The sequence below is a fragment of the Pogona vitticeps genome, chromosome 4 (assembly GCF_051106095.1).
Source record: "Pogona vitticeps strain Pit_001003342236 chromosome 4, PviZW2.1, whole genome shotgun sequence".
Taxonomy (NCBI): Eukaryota; Metazoa; Chordata; class Lepidosauria; order Squamata; family Agamidae; genus Pogona; species Pogona vitticeps.
The window spans coordinates 171,114,914-171,135,051 of record NC_135786.1 but is presented as its reverse complement, the minus strand read 5'-3'; the positions used below and the strand labels follow the sequence as shown (position 1 = coordinate 171,135,051).

Sequence of the window (20,138 nt, the reverse complement as noted above, 5' to 3'; positions counted from 1 at the left end):
CAGAATGCATCACGTGAAAGGCTGGACTGGATGAATCCCAAACCGGAATCAAGATTTCTGGAAGAAATATCAACAACCTCAGATATGCTGATGATACCACTCTGATGGCAGAAAGTGAGGAGGAATTAAAGAACCTTGTAATGAGGGTGAAAGAGGAGAGTGCAAAAAACGGTCTGAAACTCAACATCAAAAAAACTAAGATCATGGCCGCTGGTCACATCACCTCCTGGGAAATAGAAGGGGAAGATATGGAGGCAGTGACAAATTTTACTTTCTTGGGCTCCATGATCACTGCAGGTGGAGACAGCAGCCATGAAATTAAAAGACGCCTGCTTCTTGGGAGGAAAGCGATGACAAACCTTGACAGCATCTTAAAAAGCAGAGACATCACCTTGCCAACAAAAGTCAGCATAGTCAAAGCTATGGTTTTCCCTGTAGTGATGTATGGAAGTTAGAGCTGGAGCATAAAGAAAGCTGACCGCTGAAGGATTGATGCTTTTGAATTGTGGTGCTGGAGGAGACTCTTGAGAGTCCCCTGGATTGCAAGGAGAACAAACCTATCCATTCTGAAGGAAATCAACCCTGAGTTCTCACTGGAAGGACAGATTCTGAAGCTGAGGCTTCAGTACTTTGGCCATCCCATGAGAAGAGAAGACTCCTTGGAAAAGACCTTGATGTTGGAAAAGTGCGAAGGCAAGAGGAGAAGGGGATTCCAGAGGATGAGATGGTTGGACAGTGTCATCGAAGCTACCAACGTGAATTTGACCAAACTCCGGGAGGCAGTGGAAGACAGGAGGGCCTGGCATGCTTTGGTCCATGGGGTCACGAAGAGTCGGACACAATTTAATGACTAAACAACAACAAAATGCCATGTTTATGGATTGAGAAGTGTGCTCTCTCATAATATCCAAGATCTTTCTGAGAGATGCAAGCCAAGAACCTCAGGTGATATCTCTCATAATATTCAGTGCTTCCCAAAATTGGGACCTCAGAAGTTCTTGTACAATAGCTTCCCAGAAGCCATAGCCAGCACAGCTGGTAGTCAGGGCTTCTGAAAGTTGCAGTCAGTTGGTAACCATTGATGTAGACCATGTGGGTGTGTAAAAGCAAAGGGGAGGCAATGGATCCCTCCCCTTTAAAGACACTCAAATGGTAACAAATATAGGTTTCATCAACAATCCCTCAGCACTGTCTTCCAGGAGTATTCAGCACTGAGGAAATCCTCAGTGTAATGCTAGGAGTTACGCTAGTGAACAGCGTGTCCAGGGTTAGGGATCAGGTAAGGTGGTTACCTGCCAGATAAACCATCTTCTCAAACATCAAAGTTATCAGTGCAATGTACACATCTGCCCTTATTGCCAAATGAAGCAAAGTGTGAAGCGTGCTGCTTATATACCGCCCCATAGCGCTTCAAGCACTCTCTGGGCGGTTTACAAGTTAATTATGCAGGCTACACATTGCCACCCACCCCCAGCGAGCTGGGTACTCATTTTACCAACCTCAGAAGGATAGAAGGCTGAGTCAACCTTGAGCCGTTACCTGGGATTGAACCCCAGGTCGTGAGCACAGTTCTGGCTGCAGTACAGCGGTTTAACCACTGTGCCCCTTCCTCCTCCCACCCTTATGCTGAGTACCCTTGGAACAATTCAGTGAACACCACCACTGTGCTCATTTTTATTGTGGATATGTTCTAACACTGAATATGATAGATGCCTCTGATAGGTTAGAATTAGAGATGGGGGGGTATACTAATACGAATATCCCCGCGTAGCTGGAGTTAACAGGGTCTGGCCCCTGGGGCTGGACCATCCACTCACATGTCCACTTGTGGTGGTGGTCCCTCTCTTCCTTCCAATCACTCTGGAGCACTGTTCGGCTAGCCACTCGGCAGCCTTGCAGGGAGACTTATCCTCCCTCCCTCTGCCAAGAGTAGCTAGCTGACTAGGAAGAGAATGGCACTCGGGAGCGATTGGAAGGATGAGCGGGGCTGTCGCTGCCAGCAGATCTGTGAGTGGATGGTCCAGCCCCAGGGGCCGGACCCTTGTTAACTCCAGCTGTGCAGGGATATTCATATTTGTATACAAATACCCCCATTTCAAGTTAGAATGTTATGGGATTTACAATATACTGTATGTACATCATTTAATACAGTTTGAATATCAAGAGGGAGACACTGGATCTTGCTCATAAAGGAAGATCAGAACCTGGGTGCGGGGCAAATTCCAAGCTCTGTATTAGGGCCATAGTATGCAGGGTTTGAGGAGAACAAGATGGTCTGGGACTGTTTGGAAGTAAAAACAACAACAACAGAACACTGGGTAGGAAGAAAAAGTAAGAAACATAATGTTCAGGACAGCTGAGAGCATTAAGAGAACTAAGAAAATTTAGAGGACAGCCAGGCACTTGGCAAGAAACAGAAATACTCCGCAATGTTAAGAGAGGAAAACACACCACCACCACACAGAGTCCACAGAGACTGAAAGATAAGCGTCTTTCAAAGATAAAGACTTGTATAATACTATGATAGGAATACTCTTCAGGAAAACACAGACTAAGAATTAGTTGCACTGATTCTCCTTTCCAGAAATTAGAAAAGGGGGTAGACATATACTGAAGAATTAATTTGCAAACCACTATGACAATTTCATACGACTTTCTGTGCATTTTACAAAAATTACCCCCTCAACTTTCTTTTCAATGCATTTATTAACATTTTTGTCCACATTCTGTAATAAATTGCTCATTTTGGATTAGAGCTCTCCACAGATTTTAAGATTTAAAACAAGTATAAGACTATTATTGTTTATACAGTGTATCTATCTAAAAGAGTCAGTGCTTTACTGATGAGTATCACCATGAAACTTCTCCCCGCCCCCCAGCTACCATGTTAAAAACCAAATACCCAATTAATTGTAAGACATACTTGTTTTGGGGCATCTGCGGAGGTGGTGTGAACTTCAGTACCTCGGAGTCCATTAGACTCAAATACCACTGTGGGAACAAGGGGGCTTGTTAACAGATGAACATTCAAGCTTCGTTAGTGTGTGTACATTATTTGAGTCCATTACAGATTAACCACATGTGGGGGGGAGGGTGGGGAAAAAGCAAAGACACCAGCTCCTCGCCTGTAGCCGGAAAATACCAATTTACCGTAACACTTACTGTAAGAGAGTGTGCTAATGGCAGCCTAAGGCCACTGCCCTTTTTAATTCAGACTTCAGTGCTGAAGAAAGCAATCACTGACAACATTAATTATCAGTGTCTGTGTAAAGGGACCCTCTTCTTGAATTACTTACCATTTGGCCTCTGTCATTTTGCATCAGACTGGCTTATGTATGCATCATTCACACTTCTCCGAAAAAGAAAAAAAAAGGTAGGGGGGGAATAAAAGAAAAACTACTAGCCTAATTGTCTCATGTAATGCCACTGAGGTATCTTGACATGTTAGGATCTCAGCTTGCCAGATGCTCCATGGTACCTCACACTTTAGCTTTAAAAGGACTGAGACTGAAAAATTTTCACTATCCAGTCTCATTAGGAACTAGATTTTTACAGAAAAGTAACATTTAAAAACAAAACACCAAGACCCTAGACCTCTTTAGGTACACACCAAGAAGAGAAACAAGGGTTGTTTCTTTTTAAACATTTGGTTTTAAAAGGTTCTTTGATTTCAGTTTGTGCTGGTGGCAATAGAATTCATTAGCATATTCATTCCAGAGAATTCTGCTCTCTAATTAAAATCGTGTGTGTGTGTGTGTGTGTGTGTGTGTGTGTGTGTGTGTGTGTGTGTGAAACCTCTACAAATAAGCTTATTTCAGATACAGTGCAGTATCATGTAAGGGAAGAAATCAGGTGTCAGAAATGAAAAACCAGTAATGCTGATCAAATTTGAAATGATACAAAATTCAGAGGAGGGAAAAAGCTTTTTTATAAAACAATTTAGTAAAGGCAATTAAGAATAAAGGCAATGATTGTTAGCAGGGTGCTTCCCCCCACCCTTTTGGAAGGAGGGAAGATTTAGAAAATGTACCTGTGTGGGACCTCATGTGGGTCCTGAGATGGCTAGGTTGGGTAAAACCCTTTCCACACTCGATGCAGAGATAGTCTCCGTGGCGTGTTTGTGTCCTAAGCATTCCTGTGGTGGAGAGAGAAAGGGAGGAGGGAAAAGAGAGGAGTAAGGAAAGTTGAGAAGAAAACATTATGCCAGAGGAAAACATCATTAGTATGTCTAATGTGTCATTATGTGAGGCTACCTTCAGGCCCTGGATGACAACTGTCAGCCTTCATCTAGGCACCAGCTGACAGGCCAGGCACACACAGGACTGTAAGAATGCATAAATTACATTGAATTAAAAAATGCTCCCCATGATGTGCCCGCACCAGGACTGGCATGTCAGGTGTGCGCTTTTCATAGCAGCTGGATCCACTTTTCAGCCATCACCCAGCTTTGTCAAGCAGTACATCAGGCAAATCAAAGTGACTCCAGCGTGGCGGAGACAAGTCACATGGATAATAGGAAGTGAGTAGAACCAGAGCCCGGCTGTCCCCCCCGGGCTGCAATACCTTCGAGACAAATGTGGAGTGAGTGGAGCCATCACAAGCTGATCAAACCTTTAGCCCTGCCTTACCTGCCTGCCGGTGCTGCTTTGACCCCAGACCTCTGAGGCACAGCGGAAGACATCTGTGAATCAAAGTGTCATTACAGACATTTTGAGAGGGTAGCAGCACAGCAGTGTTCTGCCAGCCTCCGACAAACATGTTTTCTAGGCCATTAGCATTTGTGGAAAACGACTCAAACCTCTCATTTTTTTCCAAAGGTCAGTTTACAGTATCTGACTTAAAGGGCTGGTCGTTGTCTTTTTACAGCTGATCGAAAAGGACACCTCTGACTTTTATTGGGTTATTTCTTTTTCCTCAAAATATTTGAGCATCTACTTTGCTATTTTGGTAAAACAGTCTCTTCAAAAGAGGTGGGGAAAAAAGGTTTTTATTTGCCAATAGCATGTCCTGCTTTTAAAAAAATAATAATCTAGCAGCTGTCAGTGAAGTTTCGAAATTGTGAACCTGCCAAATGCTGCAAGGTTGGGGCAGTGGGGGGAAGGAATCTAGGCTAATACAATAGAACGTATGCTCCTTTTAATTTGCATTTTAGAAGGAGAAATGTGATACAGCTAAAGTGTATTGCTCAGTGAACGTGAAACTATTACTGCTAATACTGCTATTTTCAGCATTAGAAAAAGCAACCAAAAATGGTAAAAGTAAATATTTGTATATAAACACACTGAGGCTGTACTGTTGTGAGTGGCTTGTGGTCTCCTATATAACTCATCCCAAAATACTGGACGGGTTGTTTTCCTCTGTTCCAGTTACAAACCACCTATGCTTCAGTGCAACACTGAACTAAAAGGAAGAATGCAGTCATACGGTATGTGTAGTCATATTTAATTGACTTTCCTATCTGTTGGACATACAAGGGATGTTGAACTTCACTATAGTGTTTCTCTTAAACTGCCTTAGCTGACTGTGGCCATGGCCTGAAGTTACTTTATGAACCTTAGTTTGCATTAACCATGATTTTTGTGGCCAAAATCCTGTTGCTTAGCATAGTAAATAACACTAAAGTAGGCCCACTGAATCAGTGGGAATTTAGTGAGCTAAACTCCTCCATAAGTTCCATTGTTTCAAATGGGCCTACTCTGTTTTAATACTGCTTTTACCTACAAGTTTTTAATTCATTTGTTTAATTCTTTTTTAATATTATAATAATTTATTGTTTTTCACTTTTATATTATTTTTAATAACCTAAACTGCCTTGGGTTCATTTTAGGAGAAGGGTGGGGTAAAAACATTTTAAATAATTAATAAACAACAAAGAAAAAGCAAAGGAATTTGGTGGGACAGGGAAGGATGGCTGCTTGAACAGGATCACCAATTACGTAGCACCATAATAAGTTATTAAAAATACATATAAAGCTGTTGCTCAGAGTGTAACCTCACTGGAGCATAAATAAAATACAAAAATTTTAGCAGCATTAAGCAGAATGCAGCATTATTAACTTTCAATTGACAGGCATTCCATTGCTTAGAGGAGTAAGTCTAACCTAGAAGGGACCAATTGAATTGATGGGGATCTTCAAAAGTTCCCTAGATTCAATGGGCCTATTCTGGCTGCAACTTACTATGCTAAGCAACAGAATTTCATCCATTGAGTTTTAGGGACCAAAATGAATAGACCTGTAATTTGAAATAATGGAGAATGGCAAAGTTTGGGGGAGGTGTGGGCTTGCCCCTGATATTGGAATCACCAGAAAAACCAACAGGTTTAAACAGCTTCCTCTAGCCATACATCTAAGTGCTAACTTTTCTTTGTAAGCGATTACTCCCTGATAGTGCAATGGCAGTTTCAGCGCTTATTTCTGCTCCGCCCTCTTGCCTTTCAAATTAGTGGTATTTATGTTGATGTTGTTTTGGTTATGCGTGATTGTATGTTGTAATTTTGATTTTGATTATTGTATAACCATTATGTTTTCTAATTTTTAAAGTGTCAGTTTTATTGTGTTGTAAACCACCCAGAGTGGCCTTGTAGCCAGATGGATGGTATAGAAGTCGAATAAATAAAATAAAATAAATATTATTCATTCCTATCAGAGAGCACAATCTGCTGCCTGATTCATATAAGAAATAGCCAATTACACATGATGCCTGTGTTACACACACTGGCTCTGTATCTATGAAATACTTTCCACTTTCTTTTCTTGTGCCATTGTTACAATGTTTCTTTTTCCCCTTCAAATATTACAGATGATGAATTGTTCTAATGCCTATGTCTCTCTACAAGGGACAGGATCTATTCCCCATCTCAAGGAAAACGTTTAGTGTTATAAGTTCAGTGTTATAAGTACTGAACTGCAGTGCTATCTATGGAAAAAATGTTCACCAAAAATATTTAATTTGTGAATTTTATGAGGTAAAATGATAAGAAAAGAATGTGGAAAGTAGATACATCCAGAAATCAGATATTGCCTCTAAGGTGATTTTTGAGATCTATACACAGCTATGTAGCAAACTGGATGCAAAAGTGGATTTAGATGTGCAGCTATTTCTTAAGATGATGGCAGGTAATGTTAACCACATTGGAAGCATTCAAAAACAGCTAACTTTGGCAAGACTTGGGAGAGTGTGGCCCTGCAGAGGTTGTTAAGAGTATAACTCCCAGAATTCTTCACTGCTGATTATGTTGGCTAGATCTGGTAGGAGTTGTGATTCAACAACATCCACAGGCCTACATTTTGCACAGTTGAGTTCCAAGGAAACGTTTTCCCTTTGTTTTGTTTTCAGTGCCTGCCCCTAAATGTTCTTCTCTTGTGGAAAGAGTTCACCAAAGACAGAAAGTTCAGACACCATTGTTCAATAGGCATCACATAAATACCAGAAAATAGAAATGAAATAACTTCCTGCACTGTGTTATATAAATATATAAAGCATTCTTACCTCACTGTGAAGAAATGTTTGTAGTAGAAAACAGCCTCTGAATTGTTCTGAATACATATCCAATAAAATAAATCCAACTCAACTAGTTTATTTCCATACAATGGCAAGTGGGTGTGATTCTCTTTCCCTCCTGCAGCCATGGGCCCTCAAAAGCTTCTCCAAAGAATTGGGGCAACCTCTACATCAGATATGGGCAGCAAAGGAAGATGCAGAAGGGAAGGGGAACAGGGAGATTTCTCACTGTGCACGGTGAAGTGCAACACTGGCCTTCCCCCACCCCCGCCGAAAATCAGGCTTCTTTAAAAGGAAGGGACAAAGGGGCAACTGCTTCAAGATTTTCCACTCCTATATGAGAGCAAAAAGAGCAGCATTTTCACCAGCAACAGCATTTTCCCTTGGAAAAATGTTTTGTGATTTGCATTTTGTGTTTAAAACTTCATGTTTTGTGCAAAATGCAAGGTTTTCTGCATGTAATAAGGTTTTCTGCAAGAAAAAATGGTTTCTGCATAAAAAGGCCAAGTTCTGCATTTTTTTACAAAAACATGCTGAACATGTGAATCTACATAATCTCACCTAGTGTGGGAGAAAATTTTTAAAAAAATTTCACTCCCACCTGCAACAGCAAAATAAGTAAACCTTTACATCCCTAAATGAGAATGTGTTTTTGCCAATTCTTGAAGGGAAACGAAGTTCAATTTTATATTTGCAGATCTTGGCAGACACAGTTTTATGTAGATCACAGTATCATTTTTGTGGAAGTCTCTCTTAGGATAAACTATATTATATTAAGAAGATGAAGATATATATATATATAAATATTAGTCACTTTTATTTACATAAATTTCAATTTCCTATCATACCAAAAATTTCAGTGACTACAGCAGGGGTAATTCCCATACTGCCTGTGTCACATTTAATATTATGATTGCTGTAAATAACACTCATACTAAAATAGAAAAATAACCTCTATAGATTTGAGGTGGGTTTGTTGTTTTTAAGCATCAAGCTGGCAAATAAATGTCTGACATAATACAAATGCTAACAGCTTCCACTGATATTCTGGCAGTACTTGTAACTATTTCTCCAAGGGATTGGGTAATCACTGTGTTACTAGAAGGAAACAAAACTGTGCGCTTGTCTCCTGAGAACAGAGGGCCAATTTAAAATGTTAAAGCCAAAGCTCCAAACCTGCCCCAGTTCCATTGCATATTAAAGCATTCATAAGGGAATGCTCTACTGGGAGCAATAAAGAGCCACTGCAAAGGAGAAATGTACTGAATATTCAAAACCAGAAGATGAATAATGCCTCTGTGTGTGTGTGTGTGTGTGTGTGTGTGTGTGTGTGTGTGTGTGTGTGTGTGTGTGTGTGTGTGTGTGTGTGTGTGTGTGTGTGTGTGTGTGTGTGTGTGTGTGTGTGTGTGTGTGTGTGTGTGTGTGTGTGTGTTGGGTGACTGAGTGTGAATGAAAACAGAAATAAAACAAAGTCATCTAGACAAGATGGTCTTAACTTGGCAAAAACAGTAAAATAATTTCAGAACCCTTATTATTCTCACTTCCGTGGGTAGACAGAACTACAATCACTACATCATTTGATCCTTCAGATGGCAAAGTGACTGCTACCGCAGTGCAAGCAGGTATAAAGTATCCTAATTGTCTGCACCAGCACTGGATTCAGTACAGAGACCAGAGAAGGAAATGACAGGCAAGCTAGCAAACACAAAAACAACATACAGTATTGAATGCCAAGGACTTTTTTTTTGTTGAGGTTGACAAAATATGCATACATGAGCATTTAATAATGCAGTGCAAATGGTGCTGTGGGAAATGGATAAAATTAATAAAAACTACTTTTTATTTTTTTTTAAGGATTAAGCATCCATCTTATGTTTCCATCTAGTGGTTTTGCTCTAACACATTTGGCTTGTGTGAATGCTGAGAATACCATATACTTAACATGTGTGAATATGCTACCTGCATATTTTCCCTTCTTTCTTTTCCTTTTGAACTCTCACTTCCTTATTAAAAGTCCAGAGTGTCCCTAATTTGCACTCTACATGGATGGCACACCCTACCCTTCCAGTCTGGTGCTTTGAGAGAGCACACGCAACCTGGTGCCCAAAGCAAAACGTCAGGGGAGGCGAAGTGGGTTTCTGGGCACACCTCAACTCAGGAAACTGCTGGGTGTCCCAAAACTCAATTATGTTTTTATCACCCAATTTAGAAGCATCTTTTATGATGGCATCCCTGTACTCATTCAAGGCTTGTATTTTTCTGAGTCCAGTCTTTCCAGCAGCTTCTTATACAAATGTACTGAATTCAGCTTGGAGAATTTTGAAATAGGCATTACATTTATAGCTATCACATTCCATTCGTCATATGGGAACAGCTTCTATGTGGCTCCTTCTTCCCTGAAAATATCAAACTCAGCACCCATGGGCCTTGGGAAGAGAGTATCTGTACCAGCACCGGGCTTTCCCAAAATGGGATCCTGCTGGCATCACCATGCCAGAATCACTTGATGTTTCTCTCACATAAGAAACTGTGAGTTTTTGTGGAAGCAATATTATTAAAATGAGTCATTAATCCGTTATAGCAACCATTTTCAACAGGGGCCATATTCCCCCCCCCCCCCAAGATTTGAAAGGCAGCATAGACTGGAAACAATTCTTCACACACCACCTCATGCAACTTCTGCAATTTAACTTATATTTATTTCATATCATGTTTATGGCTGCGGCCAGAAATAGATTGAGAATGGGCGCCTTAGAGCACTGGTTCTTAACCTTGAATTACTCAGGAGTTTTGGACTGCAACTCCCAGAAGCCTTCACCACCATCTCTGCTGGCTGGGGTTTCTGGGAGTTGCAGTTCAAAAGCATCCGAGTAACAAAGGTTAAGAACCACTGCCTTAGAGCACGGGGTCTTACTCCCTTCAAGCAGGCAAGGTAAGCTGATATACATTTGAAACCCAATAGCCAAAATGTTAGTGTTCATGCAAGGTTTGCCTAAGCAAATTGAAGCTAATCTGACGAGGTGCTGGGGCAATTGTGCAACTGGTGTGTGACCAGTTATGTGAGTGAGATGCACCTCCATGCATTGTCAGTTAAGCAAAAGTAGTTACAGCAAGTTACACAAACAACCATAGGAAACTGGTCAGTGTCCTACGGTACCTAAAAGATACTGCTCCCCAGTCATTTTTCAGATGGTTGCTGATGGATCTGCTGTGTTCGGAAAGAGTTTAGAACTACGTGAAATAAATCAAAGGCTTATTATGCCTTATTTTAATACTATCTTTTTGACCACTACCACCCCGATTCTTTCACTTTTAAATACACTCATTTAAATTCATAGTAAAACAAAAGTAATATCCTCTTTGTTTCTGATCTTGGAGAACAGTGACAGGCTTAGGGTACACAAGGATAGAAGCAAGTACTCACCCCTCCTTTGCTTTTTTTTATAGCTGTGTAAACTTGATATTACTGTACTGCCTTAGCCTTCAAACTGTGCATTGATTGATTGATTGATTGATTGATTGATTGATTGATTGATTGATTGATTGATTGATTGATTGATTGATTGATTTGATTTGTACCCCACCTATCTGGACTACCAGACCACTCTAGGGAAAAGCCAAGAAAATTCAAAGCTAGCCTAACCTGAAGATTCTTTTGCGACTGGCCCATCGGAAGAACCACCCATGCACTTGCTGTACCTTAGGACATCCCTTGCTTCCAATGTTTTACGATCAACCCTACCATCCCATTACATAAACCCTACCCCAAAATTACTTCCATTTATTTTTTCTTCACAAATTAATCAAACTTTTTCCTCTTATACTGGGAACAAGAAAACTTCTACTGCTTTTGTTTGCTTGTGAGCCTATATGAAGGTGCCACTTTCACAATATTTTTTCCAAGCATTATATCCTCTTCCAGATCTGTTTACCATATACACAATGAACTGGAAAGAACATGAACCTGATTCAGCACTGTGGATATAGCCTGAACAGTACAATTCTACATGTGTTCACGTAGAAGTATGCCTCAATGAAGCCAGGATAGCAACCCAGCTGACTTCGTGTAATGTGGAACAGTTAAATAGGGAAGGTAGTACAGTATAGCTAAATATATTAATTTAAAAATACACTAAAGAGGCAGTCCTTAGGATTCTTACCAGCTTGGTCCACTCCAGGGCCATTAGCACCCCATGATTGGTAAAGAGTAGCAAGTTCCTTTGGAATTGAGGTCTTAAAGATGTTTAAAATGTCCAAACGTTTCTCGTGGCTCTCAGATGATGGCTCCTCTTTGGAGGGAGGTATGACTGCAGGTGGCCCTGATGCACTGGGCTGAGTGTGAGTCAAAGGACTCACTCTGGAACCAGCTGTACAATTTGACAGTGCTCTCATGTCATTTTCTTTCTTGGTATTCGGTTCCTGATGAAGTACTGGTGGATCTTCTTGAGTAACATATGGCTCAGTTTTACAGGAAGGGTGGTACTGAGGTGGAGTGAAAAAACTGGCTTTCCCCTGTTCCGGGGCACTATGCGTGCTTAAAGGGGCAAATCCGGCACTCATCTGAGGAACTATATACTTCTCTGTTTGCTTACTGTTGGAAGGCTGGGAACTGGGCTTAGATATAACTGCCTGGGAAGGTGTTGAATTTCTAGTAAAGCTTCCTGCTTGTGTCAACTTAGGATTTATGTCGTATTTTGCTTTCAGCTGGGGCTGTTGCATTACCGTGCTGTATTTTTCATGGGCTTGATTGAGTTTGGGCTGCCTGTAGCCATCAGTACCTGATGATCGTGGGCCAAAGTTACTAGTGGATAGTGCATCTTTAGGTACAGTCCCAGGCTTAGCAGTTACAACAAGACCTGAAGGGTTGCTCTTGGATCCTGACAATCCGCTCGGCACCTGAGTACGTGTAAATCTGGCTATAGGCAGAGGCTGGCATTCTTTACCACCAAGAGCAGGAGGTGGTCCAGTACGTCCACTTCTTGCCATAAAAACTGAGTTGTGTTTTATACTCTTGAATCCATTTTGAAGAACCCATGCAGGAGCCACAGAATTACAACTGACCTTATGCCAAATTCTTTTGTGCATCCACAGAACTTCTGGATAATAGGTCTTGTGACTGCAGTAAGGACACAGGTGGACAATCAAACCAGCCTGCATGGTTGAGGTAAAATTAGTATTGCATGAATCAGCCCTTGATGATTTCTCACTCAGATCCAATGGACCCTTCTCCTGTACATCTGTACATTTATGAATCATAGAGTGGTCATATGTATCAGAATTCTTTTCAGTGTACTTGACCTGAATATCCCATGAGGCTGGCAAATCCAGCCTCATATCTGAGCATGTCTGGCCCATACTAGAAGCAAAGTCAACAGTCCTGCTGGAGCAAGGAAAATCGCAGCTTTGTTGAAATGTCGGCCTCTTTAAATCTGGGGCAATTTTGCAATCCATATATTTTGGAAAGGGGCCTTTGATCCTGTTTCCAGATGTAGATATTGCTGCTGGCATCTCTGGCTTGGATTCACCAGCAGTCTTTTCGATTATATTGTTGCTTCTGTGACTGGACTTCAGGGCTGCTGCAGGTGTGTCTTCTTCAGAAAAATGGCAAAGGTATGGCTTTTTACCTGTAGAGGACAGAGGAAAAATTTTACTACAAAGGTAACAGAAACATTATGCCAGTTTTCAAGTCAAAAGTAAGTCTAAGTAGACAGGGTAAAGGTAAAGGTAAAGGTTCCCCTTGACAATTTTTGTCCAGTCGTGTTCGGCTCTAGGGGGCGGTGCTCATCCCCGTTTCCAAGCCATAGAGCCAGCGTTTTGTCCGAAGACAATCTTCCTTGGTCACATGGCCAGTGCGACTTAGACACGGAACGTTGTTACCTTCCCACCGAGGTGGTCCCTATTAATCTACTCGCATTTGCATGCTTTCGAACCGCTAGGTTGGCGGGAGCTGGGACAAGCGACGGGAGCTCACTCCGTCGTGTAGATTCGATCTTACGACTGCTTGGTCTCTGCAGCACAGGCTTCTGGCCACCACGTCCCATGTCAAGTAGACAGGGTACGTGGATGCAAAGACTGGCAGCCTGGGATTCAAAAACGACAGTTGCAACAAGTGTGTCTCTATGGGTGTTAAGCAAAGAAGAGCAATTTGTAGCCTTCCAGATAGCCTTTGCCCCTCCCTGCAGCTCTAGGGGACAACGTCCATGGCAAGGGCTGAATTATGCAGCAACCATATCTGGAAAGCCGTAAGTTGGTCACACTGTGTGGAATGGCATAGACCAAGTCACACATAGACTCTTGACACAAGAGCTTCCCCTTCATTGCTTAAGGAACTCAAAGAACTGCACACAGTGAAAAGAATGGGGAATCTCCTGTCTGTTTGATGACATATTCAGGGTACTGTGAGTGATTTCTTGTAAAATAATGTGTTAGTGTGTAAAATGCATTGATACAAACCCACAGTGAGGTTTCAGTAGCATCTGCTCTTGTTGGTGTAGAAATTAAATTTAGTGATCTAAGCTAATCCCTTAAGGTTAGCATCAAGAGATGGAAATCCACACAACAAGGTTTGCTATTTTTCCTCGATATATACATGCCAGATTTGAAACCACCATGTCAACAAATGCTACGCAAACACTTTGATAGTGATTTTTGCTATCCACCGCACATTCTGGCATCTCTATGGTTGTAGAAATCACTGCAAAGCATATCAGTCTACTCCAGGTTCAAACTGCATCTTATATGGGATGGAAGACCACTAGGTAATACCTAGGGGTCTCCAGGTAGGACTAGAAATTGAACCGCCCTGAAACCACGGAGAGCCATAGCAAGCTGGAATTAACAATATTGGGAGTCTCAAAATGCAGATAGAGCAAATTGGTACCTCACCAAATCGGTTCACCAGCCCTTTACACTAATTGCATTTTGCTAACCAAGTAAATTATTATGTGATCAGTTAGCTATACTTTCAGGTGTAAGAGGCCAAGTCAAAATATAGAAAAAGGATTTGCTTAATTATGAGTCTGCTATCTTAGTAAAAGCAGATTTCCATTCAAAATTTTCTGACCATTTATAAAGATCTGTAATTTGCCACAGTGGCAAAATTCAGTTCTTTATAGTTGAAGGAAAATGTAAACACCTACAAGAAATATAAATATACATAGGGAGGCAAGAGACATACACCTGCCACGGCACATGCACTGGATACAAACAATGCTAACACTGGGCACCAAACATCCAAGAGCAGCAACATAGCACCTCAGAACAGATTAGGACAACTTGGATTTTTCTCCATAGGTTCAAACTGACTCGGTTGGGTGAGCACTTAGAATAATTTTCATATGTGCCTAGTAATACGCTGAAAGGCCAAGAAATGTGTTTTATCTTTCATATATTTTTACTTTTAAGAAATTTTATATTTTCAGAAATATATTCTCTACCTTTTGACTGTGCCTTTAGAGGCTATATGTCTCTTTATTTTTGGACTGTGATTTGATTCAAGTTCTGCTTACAACTTACAGTAAGCTTTGCTTTTGAATTATTTCTTATTTGCAACCTCTCATAGTTGTAAGTCTTTTGGATAGCAGTCACACTTGCAGCTTTTTACAACTTGCAAGAATGGATGTCTGTTTAAGCATTTGTGCCTACAGTTTTTCACAGCTGTAAGACTATGGTTACATAATCTGTATTAACTATGATTTTTATGCATAGAAAAAAGAGTTTGTACCAACAGACAAGCTAATGCTGCTTTGAATCATTGCAACAATGAAGCAACTTTTACCTTGATACCCAGATAAACTTCCATATGGTTGTAAATAGTTATCTGGTTTCATTCTGGAATTAACCCAAAGAGGGATGAATGTCAGTTGTTCAACCACGGGCTTCTGATTTTTCCTAGAGGTCTATAAAGATCTATACGGCCCTCAGGAAACTGTTCAGGCATCAGACTTTCTGACCTCACAACTGTACCTTGAAGGACAAGATGCACATCATTCACCTAAGAAGTAAGGTGAGCACAAGGATCCTCAACCTCATCTGTGAGAATTTCTTTGAAATTTCTCCCCCTTTCAAATTCCTTTCAAAATCAATTCCATTTCCATCAAACTGAATAACAAAATGGTCAAAATTCTCCTAATGTTTCTGCACTACGAATGGAAGAACCTTTTCTGCATAGCCCGGGTCTGTTGAGCAAACCTTCTGGCACAGAGGTATAATGTGTTGTGAATAATTTTACTAGTTTTGCAAGTAGTTATGCACTGTTTTCAAGAATGGAATAAGAACTGTGAAGACACAGCATTAATAGAAGGACAATAGAGAACCACTGGCTTCTGATAACTTAAGACAAACCAGTCTTCATCAGGTATTTGTCAGCATTTTCACAGTAAGCCCTTACTTTCAAACTAGTTACAGTGGTGCCTCGCATTACGACATTAATTCGTTCCAGCGAAATCACTGTAGAACGAAAATGTAATGCGAAAAGAAAAAACCCATTGAAACGCATTGAAACCCATTTAATGAGTTCCAAAGGGCTGTAAACTCATCATCCAGCAAAGATCCTCCATAGGGCAGCCATTTTCGCTGCCTGTGCAGCGAGGAATCCGTCCCAGAAAACAGCGGGGGCCATTTTGTTTACCTGGTGGCCATTTTGAAACCACCGATCAGCTGTTGGAAAATCATCGTTTTGCGAAGAATCGGTTCCTGAAGCAGGGAACCGATCATCGCAAAGCGAAATTCCCCCATAGGAAACATCATTTTTTGATCGCAAAAAGTTCGTCGTAATGCGGTTTCGTCATTAAATGGGGCAATCGTAAAGTGAAGCACCACTGTAATTTAACTCATTTTTTTAAAAAAAGATCTAGCAATGAAGAGAGATACTGCGGCTAGACAACTATATAGTCCAACTGTTTTTCATGTTACTCCTGTGTAGCATGAGGAACTGCTATAAAGCTTCCTTTATTCTTAATTCTGTAGTGTGTACAGATAAAAACGGAGCAATCTACTTTCTTCCATCTTACTCTTCACATTCCAAAGTACCAGCTATGTAACTGAAGAGTAGGCAAGCAAAACTATATACTATATACAGATGTAGATCTTCAGGTTTTACAACTCTTTGGGTGTTTGTGTGGACGTATGACTTGAAATTGATATAATCACTGTACCAAACATCTGTTTTGAAACTTAGGATTTATTTAATTCTCTCTCTCTCCCCTGCCCATTGCCATAACACACGCTAGTAGAGTCTGCTCACATTAATTTTCGACAATGTGTTTTGTTTAGACCTTTTCTTGATCTGTGGTTCTATAGGTCAATTAAATATCCAGATGACATCCATGACAGTGAGCAAATATATGTCTTCCATCTCAGAATGGTCTGAGCGTGGAATCAGATTGTAAGTAGGTTTTTTTTTCTGCATCTGTGTTTCCTCTCAGCAACCATTTCAACAGCAAGTGTTTGGGAAAGTCAAGCACATCACTGTTGTTTAATATAACTTTGGCACCACAGGCATTGTTCCAACTCTGCCAACTGTGATCTGTTCTAAGTTGAATTTTCAGCAAAAACAATGTCTCAGCTTCAATTTGATTTGGCCTCTGCTCCAGTTCAGGCAAAAAGCCTTGAGCCTTTGTTTAATTCTGAGTAATTAGCTTAAAATAACCCATAGATTTGCTGTCTAACAGGGTTGAACATTCACTCCATTAAGATCATTTTCTTTTCAAATTCTCAGTGGACAAGGCCCTTTGTATTTAAAGCGTTTTTTTCTGTTTTACAAGAAGTTAAGACTTCCTGAAAGCACATGCCCACCACGAATAGTTAAATTTACCCACAAAAGAGCTGTGTGGAATCGTGAAATCTGACACTGCACATCTGTGTTATTTCCAAAGCGCATCTGTCACAACTTAATATTTTTGTGTGGGGATGTTTGTTTGCCTAAAAGGCTAAACAGAAATAATAAAGTATAATAGCACTGAAGCATTCCACATAATGAATAGACTGAACTCTTTCTTTAAATGATTATTCAAGTAATACCAGCAGCACAATGGAAACGTTTTACCTTCTCAAGCTTCTGCAAGACTCAGGAATTAAGTAACTAGTCATTACAGCAAAGGGCTAGAATACATGCGACCCAATACAAACTTTGGTAGGTTAAATCCAGTCAACTTTGCTGGGAGTTTAAGTAGTCTGTTCACAGGGATAACAGAACACTGACAGAAGACCAGCTGCAATGAATCCCACAGGGCCCCACATATATCATGTCTTGCTCCCAACCTGACAAATGCAGGCAAACAAAACGAAAGATCAGGATGAGCCACCACCCACTCACTGAGGTCCAGCACAGATTGTTTGTTATCTTCCTCCTCACAACTTTTGCTAGGTCTCTTGCCCCACCTCCATTTTGTTCTTTCCAAACCATCTAACCTCCAGGTAGAAGTCCCTGGGAACACTGTCTGTGTCTGAAGCAGATCCCTTATTGCTGCATGAAAGATGTTCAGTCCCTTCTTTTCTGCCAGGTCACCTTCCCCCAGTTATATGATCAGGATGTTGGGGTCTCCCATTTATCCCTTCTTCTTTTTTCTTTTCCTCCCCCACCCCACCCCTTTGGCAGCATAGGTACCAAAGTTTCCAAAAATATTCCTACCTAAAGGAACCTTTAAGTAGAGGGGGGGGAATAGGGACTTTATCTCCCAACTGAAGTACCTCCATTCATTCTACCATCTCAGAGTTTGATCATCTCATTTTACTACATGTGCAGATCAGGAGTCAAACTCCATTTACGTTAAGAATTTAATCAAATTCTTTTCAGCAAAGAGAATTCTATGTATGCAAATGAAGTCCTCTCTTATTATTAAAACATTCATCTTATTCTTAACTTGACACTGAGTTCTTAGAGTTAAATCTGACGGCTAGCGACAGAAAGCTTGACCCACCGAATCAATGGAACTTACTTATTTGCCTAAGGTTTTTGTTGATTGTCTTTTTTATCTTGAAGCTATTTACAGTAGATTAAAATTATTTAAAGCAGATGAAAAAAATTGTGAGCTTAACAGGTTAAAAAATTAAACTGAAAAGTCTTTACAAATGCAGGAGACAGGTGGCAGGAGAGACAGCTGTGCACGTACCCACACATACACTTTTACATTTATTTATTTATTTATTTATTTATTTATTTATTTATTTATTTAGTTATTTATTTATTTATTTATTTATTTATTTATTTATTTACTCTTTTACTCCACTGTTACTCCAAGATGATAGGTTAGGCTTAGAGAAAGCACATGATTCAATGATCACACAGAAAACTTCATAGATAGCAGCTACCTGAACAGGGTCTCTTATCATTGTTTGGTATTCTACTGTTTGGCCTCACTGGTTTTCTCTTGCTCCCTTCAGTGAAAAAGGCAGGCAGTCCAATCAGCTTCTTTCCCTCCCAGCCAGGCATCCGAATTGCGTAATAATCAGAATGAGTAGTAGACTAAACTCCCAGAGATGGGCATGGATGGGCAACTGCCAAAGGCCAAAACCCAGCAGCAGGCTGACAGAGAAGCCCTTACAGTGTCAGCTCCATACTCTGTTTGTTATATTTGCTTCTCATTCTGTTCTGCACACCAGCTAAAGCAGTTGATGTCACTGCTTTTCACCTCACTGACTCTCTACCCCATGAAGAAGAAGAGGATGAGAAGCAGGATATGATGGTAAGGACAGAAATGTAATCTCAATGGAAGCGGGAAACCTTTTGAGGATTACTTACCAAGGAACCTTCTGGCACTGAGTGAGTTTTTTTCTATTAATCTAGATGGATGGTGGCCATTTAAATTTTTCTACACCTGTTTTTTATTTACTGTTATTTAGTTAGTCAGTTTAAACACTATTTATTTAAGTAGGAATACAGAACCAACAAATTGACTTTCTCCTGTCTTTCCTACAAAAGAGGGATTCAGAAGGCCCACAACTGGCCAAGCTAGGAGTTTTCTGGCTCATCTGTATTCTGTACATCACATAAGGATCAGGATGCACCCTACCCAATAAATGCCAAATGCCACTAATGACATATATACTACGCCATGGGGCAAAGAAGGCTGAAACAGCAGGCACTGGTTTCCACATACTCATTTAGCTCTTTGATTTCCCCATCAGAAGAAAGACAGCACATGAAGAAACTGAAAATCATAATTATTTGCAAGGGAAAAGAATAGTGCTATAGTTTCATATTAAAAATGATCAGCTCAGGCAACCTATTTTTGGAAAGTTCTAGGATGCGCAATGCCTTGCTATTTTATCAGTCATAGTCTCTCATTTCCCTAAATCCCACAACTCATCACTGATGTCAAGAAGTTGCTGGAGGTGTTGCTGAGTATAATTTTTTAATGAACTGTTTTAAGTGTGCTCCTGGTAATAGTACTAAGAGTTCTCTTTATAGACCAATCAAGGGACTTACAGTCTGGAAAGAGCTGTGAGTCCCTTGCAAAGATGCCAGGAGGGGAAACTGTTATCAGTTAGGAGAATGTGAAACACAGGGAAGTTGGTATTCCCACTGTTATCTGTATAATGTGAAACCCTAAGGCTCAAGTAGACACATCCGATTTTGCCAAAGTGGTCAAAGGCAAAGGAGGTTCCCATCTAAAGTTTATAGGAAGGAATTTTCA

At 40.6% G+C, this 20,138-nt stretch overlaps 1 protein-coding gene across 5 annotated transcripts in view; it reads right to left on the bottom strand.

Annotated features, from left to right (window-relative positions):
* Positions 1–20,138, bottom strand: part of ZNF516 (zinc finger protein 516) — a 127,826-nt gene that overhangs the window by 13,348 nt on the left and 94,340 nt on the right. For 3 of the 5 annotated variants that reach the window (XM_072998739.2, XM_020781642.3, XM_072998740.2), the window contains 2 exons: positions 11,664–13,127; positions 4,031–4,135 (listed from right to left, as the gene is read on the bottom strand). In XM_072998739.2, the coding sequence (XP_072854840.2) occupies positions 4,031–4,135; positions 11,664–13,127 (1,569 nt within the window). Of the gene's footprint in view, positions 1–2,923; positions 2,992–4,030; positions 4,136–11,663; positions 13,128–20,138 lie in introns of all 5 variants that reach the window. The other 2 variants (XM_078393522.1, XM_020781643.3) reach the window with 1 other exon arrangement.